This window comes from Aethalodelphis obliquidens, unplaced genomic scaffold (assembly GCF_003676395.1).
Source record: "Aethalodelphis obliquidens isolate GAN/ISIS:26980383/991018 unplaced genomic scaffold, ASM367639v1 scaffold25, whole genome shotgun sequence".
NCBI lineage: Eukaryota > Metazoa > Chordata > Mammalia > Artiodactyla > Delphinidae > Aethalodelphis > Aethalodelphis obliquidens.
In genome coordinates this window covers 10,400,923-10,412,294 of record NW_020837969.1, presented here as the reverse complement: position 1 = coordinate 10,412,294, position 11,372 = coordinate 10,400,923, and the positions used below count along the sequence as shown (strand labels likewise).

The window sequence follows — 11,372 nt, the reverse complement described above, 5'->3', positions numbered from 1 at the left end:
TCTCTTTAGCAACCTATATTATTCTAATGAAGCATATTTAATTTTAAATAACCTGATATCCACCTTAAGCACAAAAATAACGTCCACATTTGGGAAATCATAGACAGTCTTCTTTAAGAAATTCATATTGGGCTTCCCTGGTGGCGCAGTGGTTAAGAATCCGCCTGCCGATGCAGGGGACACGGGTTCGAGCCCTGGTCTGGGAAGATCCCACATGCCACGGAGCAACTAAGCCTGTGCGCCACAACTGCTGAGCCCACGTGCCACAACTACTGAAGCCCGCGTGCCTAGAGCCCGTGCTCCACAAGAGAAGGCACCGCAATGAGAAGCCCGCACACCACAATGAAGAGTAGTCTCCCGCTCGCTGCAACTAGAGAAAGCCCGTGCACAGCAATGGAGACCCAGTGTAGCCAAAAATAAACAAATAAAAATAAATAAATTTATTAAAAAAAATCAAATTGAGAGTGAAGAAATTCATGGAGAGACTAAAAAATTCTGTTTAGATATTTACAATGTGGAGAAGAAATGTATAGCCTTCAGGGAGAAATGCTACCTAAGTTATATTTAAAGCAGACTTGTTCCTGTTAAAATATTTTCTCACTACAGTCAGGAGGGAGCCTGTTACTACACCCCACACCTCCACCGACAGATCCTCTCCCGTCGCTACATGGGGCGAAGGTGCTGCCGTTCATCTTACTGTAACAGACCCCAGAAGCAGTGCTCAGGGAAGAAATCCTTCCCGATGCCTCAGTCGGGCGGGGAGTTGCAGTTATTTTGCCGTCACCAGGGTGGGTGCTGGCACAGAGTCCTCCAGGAGCCCCTTAGGGGGACTCTGATGCTGGAGCCAACTGCAACATGGGGGGACGTCCCCTTGCAAATCCCGGACCTCCAATCTGACCCTAAGTGTCTTGGCAGACTTGCAGTGCTCAGAGGACATACACAAAATGGGCTGGCTTCTTCCCATCCATTTTAAGGCCAAATCACAGTAATGGGCCATGCTGGGGAAAAAAGATATAGCTCCGAATGCTGACTTTCTTTAACATCGTTTGAAAAAGGAAGTGGCCCCTCTGCTTAATTTCCTAATTTCTCCTGTGGAAGCTGACCCTCTACCCTGCCAGGCGGGCGGGGGCCAGGACCTGTCATGCTGCAGAAGCTTCCTTCAGAAAGTGGACCTGCTGGGTGGCCTCCCAGCTCTTGGGATCCAGCATCACTGCTGCCTGCGTCGCAGTGACAGACGGTCTTCTGTCTCACCTGACAACACTCAGGTGTTCGGCATCACCTTGGCTGGGTGGGTGAACAGGGACTCCTGACCTGGTCACGGGGCAGAGAGCCAGCTGAGTGGGTGAGCAGCTGTCACACTTTGGATGGGATTACATGGCTGTGCTCAGGTCTCGGACCACCCCCGGCTCTGCCAGCCTGGTCTGTGATCCATGCCAGGGGCGCACAGGGAGCTGGCAAGGACGTGCCTGCTTGGACCACTGACCACCTGGGTCATATTTGTGTCATTGTGGACATGCAGCTCCTGCTTCTTGTGGCTACGACAAAATGTCTACTTAGCCTGATTCTTTCAGGCTTTAAACGGATTCTGTAGAGCTTTGAAAACCTAAGAATTGCAAACTTAGGTTTTTCAGTGTGTTCTATTCCCTGCCTTTGAGTCTGTGATGACTTCCACGAAGAGAACTCTCAGAGGTTGGGCTTCTGCACGTCCCGATGAGAGTCAAGCCAGAGAAAGAACCAGGAAGTGCCGAAACCCTTCTCCTGGCCAAGAAAAGAAAGAAAAAAGTAGTTAGTTTTCTGAGGTCCAAGGTCTTCTGCATCATACAGAGAAAGTGTGAAAAGAATGAAGTAAATAAGAGAGCCAGTTCTCTGATTTTATTTCAGACATTGACGTTTATATGTATATTTGGGAAAGATATGTATATGTCTTCCTTTTTATCTGACTTTCCCTTGAATGACTCAGCTGACTAAGACAGCACCTCTGGCGTTTGGGAAGAGGCCAGAAGCTTTGCTTATAAAATCTGTGCAGGTTTCCAGTTTGTCATCACATTCCGGTCGCTGTGGGCCAGAGTGCATTTCCATCTCAGTGGACGCAGGACCTCCCCAGCAGCATCACGGGCTGGGGCACAGCTGAGTAAACACGTGGCACCTCCGTGACCCACATGCCCGTGGTCAGAGTTTCAGCTCATCCCGACTGTCTCCATGCTGCCTTTCCACATGTCCTAGACAGTGCCCTGCACCCGGTGAATATGCCTCAAAGGTTACTGTTAAAGATTTCTGTAAAACAAAGAGAGAAAGAGAGAGGGAGGGGAAGAGAGACAGAGAGAGAGGCGGGGAGGAAGGGAGAGACAGAATTGAATGTCTTGAATCTCCACCTCTAAGACACTTGCATTTCTGAGAATAATGGGAAAGTCTTTTTCGTAACACGGTAGCAAAAAGAGCAGGCAAGCATGTATTTTTATACACACCCATTCTCTCAACCCTGAGCATTTATAGGGATCAGGCAACGGTATTAAGTACAATTAGTAGAAAATCAGAAGAGGTTGAGGGTAGGTGGTTAAGTATCCCTTTATCCCATTTGAGAGGTGAACATACCCTATAATGATGACGCATCTGAGCTGTATGTATTTGGTCCGTTTCTCTTGTCCGCGGCCTCTTCTTAGGAAAACCAGAGCCCAGTTTGCCCCTCCCCTTGTGCTAAGACCCCCCTTCTAGGCTGGGGAGTCTCAGTGAAGGTTTTGCCAATTAGGAGAGATAATTTATTATTTTTTTATAGTTCATCTGCAGGTGCTCACATCTGCCTTCCAAGCAGTTCCGTGGCTTTTGTTTTTTGTTTTGGTTTTGTTTTGTTTTGCTTTGGCTTTTCTTTTGCTGCACGTGTGCTCTTTGGAGGGTTGCTTCTCTGAGGTTTTTCAGAGCTACAAAGCCAGGAATGAGCCGTTCAGATAGATTCCAGAGTTGGAGCCTCCAAGGCCAACCCCAGAGAAAAGTCCTCAGCACCTTTCTCCAAATATTTGTTGTAAATGAATTTGAGATAGTTGGCTGGAAAAGATTTCAGGAAAACTGTCCCGCAATAAAACTGAGGTTTCACAGGCGGGCCATGCTTTCTCACTTTAAGTTCTCAATTATACATACACATCTCATTAGGTCGAAATGAGGAAGTGGTTGATATTTGACTGCCGTTGTATTGACACACAAAACCCAGCAATTTCGTATGGTTCAACCCAATGTACTTAAGGCTCATGGCTGAATTGGGCTCTTCCTTAAAGGCCTCGAAAACCAGGGGAGGAACGGCTTTTTAATATCTAAATAATCCCATATGTTTTATTCACCAAACTTTCCAGCACTGAAAAGTCACAATCCCCATTCCCACCCTATCTGAATCCTATAACCTGAATATTGTGGAGGGCAATGGGGTAGCTGCCACTGACACAAGGTAGCCCTATGGAAAAATGCAAATTCCAACATTCTGTCTCTTTCTCCTATAAACAGGAACACAAAGAGCGTGGTGACATGACATGGAAACACCTGATATTCCAACAAAGGAAGTCGCAGAGGAAGGCTCCCGATGGATGAAGGAGGAAAGCCGGTCTAGTGTGTGCAGTAACTGTGTCTTCCTAACACCCACCTGGCGACTGAATCATGCCCTCCCCGCTTCCAGGTGAACATTGTCGAGGCAGGCCCATCAGGAGCGCTGCCGAGGCCAGGACACACAGATATTGTCCGGCTGACCATCCATAAGCCTTAATCGCACGTGGGAGTCACGCACAAAAAACAAGCTCCCTGGGGCGGCTCCCTGTGAAACAGCAGTAAAGTCAGTGTTCTGAAGTGTGGACTGCAGCCCGTCTCTGATTCGTTGGTCCTCAGAGACAGAGATGTGATGGAATGTGGAGGGATAAACACTGACTCAGGAAGAAAGGGCAGGCCCAGTTCCTTAGGAGCACCTGACAGCTCAGTTCCGCAGAGCAGGAGGTACAGACAGAGCCGCGGCTGCGGCTGCAGGGCGGTCCTGTCCGTGGACTGATCATCACCACGCGGTGCGGAGACCGAGCCACAAAGACCCCTGCAGACGGCCGCCGGGCGGGAACCTTGCCAGGTTCACAAGTTCAGCCGGGAGCGCGCTCGAGTCGACACACCCCTTTCGCCGGAGAGGAGAGCGGGCGGGCGCGAGGGGAGCTGCGTGCGATTGAAAACCAGTGTGGACACAAGTGAAATCTGATCGCGCGCCAGCAGAAGCGTGTGAAGCTAGGAGCCCCGGAGGAGCCATCGACCTTGGGCAGCCCGAATCCGGGCGAAGTCATGCCGGGCTGCTGAGCGGGGACGGCAGCCGGAGCGAGCGCTCGCATGGAGAGCCCGGTGGCCCCCTGCGTCCTCTACCCGGGGGACGGAGCGTGCGGCCAGGCCGGGGGCCGGGGCGGCGCTCCCGAGGCTCCGGGAGAGGGCGGCCTGCAGCCGCCGGACGCGGCGGGGGGGGAGGGCGCTGCGTCCCCGGCGCAGACACCCTGCAGTCTCAGCGCGTCCCTGTGCTTCAGCTCCGGGGACGATTCCCCGCCCTCTTGTCGCCGCGGCCGGCGGGTGGTGCAGAGGCAGTGGGAAGTCGGCAGCGCTGGCGCCGCGTCCCCGGAAGGGCGCGCGTCCCCTGAGGATCCCGTGTCCCCCGAGGAGCGCACGTCCCCAGAAGAGTCCGCGTCCCCGGAAGATCCCGCGTCCCCCGGGGAGTGCCCGCCGGCCGAGGAGCCCACGTCCCCGGAAGAGGCCGGGGACCCCGCGCCTGTGCCCCCCGGCGTCGGGCCGGAGCACGGGGAGCCCGACCTGCTCATCGAGGTGTCTGGCCGCCGGCTGCGGGCTCACAAGGCGGTGCTGGCGGCGCGCAGCGACTACTTCCGCGCGCGCGCGTCGCGGGACGTGCTGCGGGTGCAGGGCGTGGGCTGGGCGGCGCTGCGGCTGCTGCTGGCCTACGCGTACAGCGGGCGCATGGCGGGCGTGCGGCCCGACAACGTGGCCGACGTGGTGGCCGGCGCGCGCCGCCTACAGCTGCCCTGCGCCGCGCAGCGCGCCACTGACGCCGTGGCGCCGCAGCTGAGCTTGGCCAACTGCTTCGAGGTGCTGAGCGCGGCCAAGCGGCAGCGGCTGGCCGAGCTGCGCGAGGCCGCCTACCGCTTCATGAGCGACCACTACCTGGAGGTGCTGCGCGAGCCCGCCGTCTTCGGGCGCCTGTCGGGCGCCGAGCGCGACCTGCTGCTGCGCCGCCGCCTGCGCGCCGGCCGCGCCCGTCTTCTGGCCGCCGCGCTCGGCCCGGCCGGGGAGCGCGCGGGCAGCCGGCCGCAGAGCCCGTCGGGGGACGCGGAGGGCCGAGGCGACGCCGCCGTCTACTGCTTCCACGAGGCGGCGGGCGAGTGGCGCGAGCTGACGCGGCTACCCGAGGGCGCGCCGGCTCGGGGCTGCGGCCTGTGCGTGCTCTACAACTACCTCTTCGTGGCCGGCGGCGTGGGGCCCGCGGGCCCCGACGGCCGCGCGCGGCCCTCGGACCGGGTCTTCTGCTACAACCCGGCCACCGACCGCTGGAGCACCGTGCGGCCGCTGCGCCAGGCGCGCTCGCAGCTGCAGCTGCTGGCCCTGGATGGCCACCTGTACGCCGTGGGCGGCGAGTGCCTGCTCAGCGTGGAGCGCTACGACCCGCGCGCTGACCGCTGGGCCGCCGTGGCCCCGCTGCCCCGGGGCGCCTTCGCCGTGGCGCACGAGGCCACCACCTGCAACGGCGAGATCTACGTGTCCGGGGGTTCGCTCTTCTACCGCCTGCTCAAGTATGACCCGCGGCGCGACGAGTGGCAGGAGTGTCCGTGCAGCAGCAGCCGCGAGCGCTCGGCCGACATGGTGGCCCTGGACGGCTTCATCTACCGCTTCGACCTGTGCGGGGGCCGCGGCGATGCGCCGGGGGCCGGGCCTGCGGGGGCGGTCAGCGTGCTCCGCTACCACTGCCTGGCCAAGCAGTGGAGCCGCTGTGCCTCGCACCTGCGGCCCCCGGGCATGCCGTCGGGCCTACAGCCCTTCCGCTGCGCCGCGCTGGATGGCGCCATCTACTGCGTGAGCCGCGCGGGCACCTGGCGCTTCGTGCCGCCCCCGGACAGCGAGCCCGGCGCCGGCGACGCGGGCCCCGAAGGCAGCTTCGAGCTCCAGTCACTCCGAGCCCCCGCGGACGCCCGGGGCCTGTTCTTCCCGTTCGTGCTCAACCTGCCGGAGGAGAAGCCAGACCGAGGCGAGGAGGGCGCCGCGTAGGGTGGGCCGGGTCACCCGGGCGTGTCCCTCGGCAGCCCAGGGCCAGGGGACACCCTGTGGGCCGAGGTCCCAACTGGGAAACTGGAAGGGGCGAGGAGAGTGGAGGCGGGGAGGGAGAGAGTCGGGGGTGGGCCCCGGTGGGCCCCGCCCAACCCACGGGATCGTTTAAAGGCTTAGAAGGTAGAAGCTTGTCGCGGGGCCTTGAAGACCTTTTGCGATGCTGTATTAAGGCCCGCTGCCTAGTCTGCATTCCTTTTGCTTTGCTTTGCTTAATGGGGTCGATGGCAAGATGTAGGATGTGTGCAAATAGATAACCTTACAAATAAGATACAAAATACCTGAGAAAGAAAGAAGCAGAATGAGAGATGAAGCCTCCGGGTGCAGTGGGTGAGGCCTGGAGTGCGGGGTGTACTGTCCTCGGTATCACTCGCGGAGTGGCCGGGAGGCCAGACCTGAGTTGTGTGGGGTACCAGGTACCATTGCTTCCTGCACCGTGAGAGGGGACCTCGGGGCCACCTCCCAGAGCTGAGATCCTAAAATAGGCCAACGTGAACTATGTTAGTGGAACGACTGAAAGAAGGTCATACTTTTTTCGGCTTGAGGTTTAAAATTATAACTGATAAGTAAAGCTTTTAAACCCTTTCTAACTTAGCTTAAAAGTTCCTGCCACATGTGGTTAACTTGCGGTTGGCTCCATTCCAAATGTAGTGAGTATTAAGGGTGAAATCTTTGATTCCCAATAAGATCTGTCCAGTGAGAGCTGCCAGTATCTCCTCTGTCATCACAGGGGCCCAGATATGCTCAAAGGCCCGCACACCTCAAGAGCAGGTCCTTCTCACCGCTTAACTGAGATGGGTTTAATATTTTCAAGTTAAGAGATGTTAATAATTATGTTCAGTGATGTAGTAACGAGTTGCTCTTATTTGAGTTCTGAATCTTCGGTGACTGAATGTTTTCCAAAGCGCATGTCATCAGTAGGAAAAGCTGACAGTGGCCGTGGTGCTTGTCTGCATTAAAAGGAGCATTTGTACCCACCAGGTATGCCCAGCCGCTTTGATGTTTCATAGTGGGCTCAAAAAGAGTAGTATCCCCCCCACCCCGCAAAAGAAGGTTAAAATCCTTTCTTTTTGAGAGTTCTAAAGAATAACATACAGGCACAGTTGAACCCACTACTTTTGATGTTTTAAATATGAATTCTGTCATCCTGATGAGGGAAATTCATTTTTACAAGCATCAGTCTAAGAAATTGTGGCGGAGTGACAGCATAGTAACGTAAGGGGAAATAACATATGTGTATAACGTAGTTTAGCAAGTAAACTACACTTTTCTAATTGTGAATTCCAGAATACCGTAGTAGAAGTAACATGAAATTCAGTACTTTGGTAGGGCACAAGGATGAAAAACAAACCCGTTGATCTTTCCTCATTTGTTATAACATTTTACTTTCCAAGTGTGTACACACAGGGCTTACTGTTGATTAAAAGTTTAAGGATAAAGTGTATACGCTCATGGAGGCCAAGTGATCTGCATTCTGATTCCAATCCACTTTTTTTTTTATTACAATAGGAAAAGTACACATTGAAAGGTATTGGCACATAAGTAGATGAAGTTATGTGTACCTTACTATGATTTACTCGTGGATCCAGTGATGGGGGGGTTACCTCTGTCTGTGCCAATCAGTGGGTATGTGGGACATAGGTTATGCTTTTTAAAGAGTCTGTGGTTATGAAAGTGATCAGTTAAGCTGTTTAGGAATGATAGCTTGAATCATGCTTGCGCCAGAGCACGGGATTTACCGTTTCAGCGGGTGCGTCCTGGTGACGTGTGTGCCTGCCCGTAACTGCCCCTGACCTGAGACGATGCTCGGCCACTTGGTCCATCGTCTCAGGAAAGAAAAACAGGCTTCAGGTTGCCTGACTTCTTTGGCCTTTTGGTAGGAATAGACTGGAGACGTGGCAGGAGGAAAAGAATTGAAATCCGAAATAAATAATGTCCTTCTAAAGACATGAGCATTTCATATGATAGTACATTTTTCTCTAGACTTTCATCATTTATGGTAAAACTTTTACATGAAATGGAACCAAGCTAATATTTTCATTCCTTCCGATTCAAACTCATGAGATATTATCACTGTGATTTTTACTTGAGAAATCATTCCTCTGACGTTTACCGTTTCAAAACATCAACGCTGAAAGTGGGCTTCCAAAGGAAACTCTCCCCGTGGAAGATGGGAGACCTGTTAGATGTCACGTGTGCACAGCCACACGATAACATGCCCAGCTGGAGTGTGTGTATATTATTTCATCCTTTAATTGAACGAAGAAATGCCTGGACTAGACGTAGCGTCACTTTCTGTGGGAGCTGGCCCCGGAGTCCCAGGCATTTGTCAGGATTAGATGCCCGAGGATGCCCAAGGATGGGTAGAGGATTTAGAACCTTTCAGACCACACTTCTACTAGTAATATCACTGAGAACAGAGACCAGAGCACCTGGCATGCTGAGAGGACCAGTTTAATTTGCTTTTGGAGGCCAGTACCTGGGGTGTAGGGCCAGGAGGGTGGTGCACCGATTATACCAACGGAAAAGCCACCCCATGCAAGAGCCTCGGTTTGGAGGACAGCTAGGGGAGGGGCAGGCCTGGCTGAGACTTCCCTCCAGGTCTGATGTTCCGAGGACGGATCATGTCACATTCAGCGTGATGTGCCAAGGCTGTATGCAGCTCTATTTAGAGAAACAGTTGGTGCAAAAATATTCCTGCTCTTTGATCCGTTGAGTCAAACGAAGCTAGTGCATTTACGACATCCATCCGTAGTTCACATGAAATTAAGAAACCCAGGCACACTGACATTCCCAGATATTTGAAAGAGCAGTGGCATTTTAAGGGGGAAGGCTATAATTTGGGAAAGCTCCATCTTTTGGTTAGCTCACAAGCAATGACTTTTGTATTGTTAATCAAGGTTCATTTGGGATCCGAAGGAATGGGGTTAAGACGTCTTCACTTCCTTTCTGTTTTTACCTTTGGTTCGGGGAACAGCCGCAGTGCCGGCGTGGCCTCTGGCAGCTTTACGGGACTGGATTTGGAACTCGGTGACTCGATTTCTGAATCTCTGGCAGCACCAATCTCCTTTCCTTGAAGACAATGGAAGTTCTTTTGCTACTTAGTTAAAACTCCTCCCTTTGTATCAGTTTTGCTACAAATCCTTGAAATGAATCACCTGCTCGATTCCTGTTAATTTCTGGTGTCCCTTCAGTAATTCTGGAGCTGCTGTTTGATCTGTGGGTCTCTTGGGTAACTTCCTGTGAAAGATTTTGAAGTGAGATGCAATGTTTTTGAGGTCCTTTGTGTTTTCCTGAAGTTAAGATGGTTTCAGGACATAATCTGTTGTAACGCCTTCCTGGGGCGATGTGTAAACAGAAGCGCTCTCTTGTGTTCTGTTTTATTGTAGACGCTTTCCTAGCTTACAAAATGTTTTGTTTTGGTGTTTTTAAAAAATATATCAGTGTCCTTATTTTTCCCTTTCCTCTGCAATATCATTATTCATGGGAAGATAAGAAGAGCTAAAGATGAGAATGTGTCATCTTCTGGTTGCGTCTGAACATATGTCAGCCGCCACGTTCTCTACACTTTCCCCCCTTCCAGGAAGGTGCCTGGACCACAGGAGCTGGCAGGGCACTTCGTACCTGCTTGGTGAATTGGTTTGAGATGAATTGAACTAAAGGCCTAGATGTGTTCTCAGGCAAGATGAAAGCTCCTCTGAGGCTTTTGAAAGCTGTAAGCAGTGCTGCAGTGTGGCCGGGTATTAAAGGCAAACAGGTGTCTTGAAGACACAGTTCAGGCCGGCTGATGCTTTATGGGTCAATGCTTCAACTTCTAGGTCCTGGGTACCAATCGCGTAAAACCTTGTACGTCTGTCTGTTTATCCTGAGATGAAATAAATCACTGGGCGATGCCAGCGCTCCTGAAACCTGCGCAGCTGTTCTTGTGTCTTTTCTTAGGAGCGGAGCCCTGGGTGGGGGTCCTTGCCTGGGAATGTGCTCCCGGGGCTGGGAGATTCCGGCCCGACCTGCGAGGTCCAGGGCTGGAGTCCCCCGTCTGAATGTGGAGTCTGGGGACTCCGGAGGGTCCGTGCAGCTCCGGTTCTAAGCCGGGGGGTCTCTTCATACTCATCAGGTGCATATGAACCCCTTGGTCCCCCCTTTCCTCACCTGTCCCCTCGGCCAGCAGGCTGTGGGCCGCCCCCGTCACTGCTTCCTGGAGAGGCTGTCCTCAACGACACGATGTTGGTTGTGGGTTAGGAGAGTTGGTGTGGACACAGGAGAAGCAGGAGCCAGGCTGGCGGGGGCGAGGTTATTACACTCACAGCCCGGAGAGGGGTCCGCGCACAGCTGGCTTCGTCGGGGACGCAGCGCAGGGGCGAGGGGAGAGCTGTTCTTAGGGTTCCCGTGAACAGCTGGGCACAGCTGCTCTGAACGATCCCCAGGGCTGGCAGGGGCCCCTGCTCCGCCCGGGGTGCCAGGCAGGGGAGATGTTCGCTCGTGTGAGGCAGGGCTGGGGGCGGCAGGGGCAGGATTGGCAGGGCTGGGGGGGGGATGGTTGAGAGACTGCTCCATGTGCTTCGCCGTCTCTCAGGAATCCCGGGCCCTGGGAGGAGAGGCTCTCCCGGGTCAAATCATCACACAACAGAGAAAATAAGAAACGAGGCCTAACCCAACTGTGGAGCCCACGGCCCAAGCCCCACAGAGGGTTGGGGGCCGATGAGTGCATCGGGTGAAGCTGGAAGCGCGTCCCTGGGTTCCACCGCTCCCCCTCCATTTCCCGAAAAACACCTCCTCCCTCTGGCATCCAGAGGGGCACAGAATTGGGGCCTGAGGGGACTGTCTCCTGCTCTCCTGCCCTACCCACCAAGTTCGGAATAAACTGAGAAATAGGCTCAGCGGCCGAGCAGACACTTGGCAGCACAGGAGGGGAGAGAAAGTGGAATTTGGGTTGACTGACCAAGTGGCTGGTACACACCACTGGAATCAGGCCACGGGATCCGGGCCTGCAGGTCCACAGGAGTCGCTGGATTGTACACACTAAAAATTTTCCATCTACTGTG

At 54.1% G+C, this 11,372-nt stretch overlaps 1 protein-coding gene across 1 annotated transcript; it reads left to right on the top strand.

The window, feature by feature from the left end:
• Positions 1 to 4,147: 4,147 nt before the first annotated feature.
• On the top strand, positions 4,148 to 10,242 carry KBTBD11 (kelch repeat and BTB domain containing 11). The gene is made up of 2 exons (XM_027122543.1): positions 4,148 to 7,311; positions 7,840 to 10,242. The coding sequence occupies exon 1, from the start codon at positions 4,342 to 4,344 to the stop codon at positions 6,271 to 6,273; it is 1,932 nt and encodes a 643-aa protein (XP_026978344.1). The 5' UTR covers positions 4,148 to 4,341; the 3' UTR covers positions 6,274 to 7,311; positions 7,840 to 10,242.
• The last annotated feature ends 1,130 nt before the right edge of the window (positions 10,243 to 11,372 follow it).

Excerpts from the sequence above, each read along its gene's own strand:
- KBTBD11 (XM_027122543.1), top strand. The coding sequence starts at position 4,342 with ATGGAGAGCCCGGTGGCCCCCTGCGTCCTCTACCCGGGGGACGGAGCG.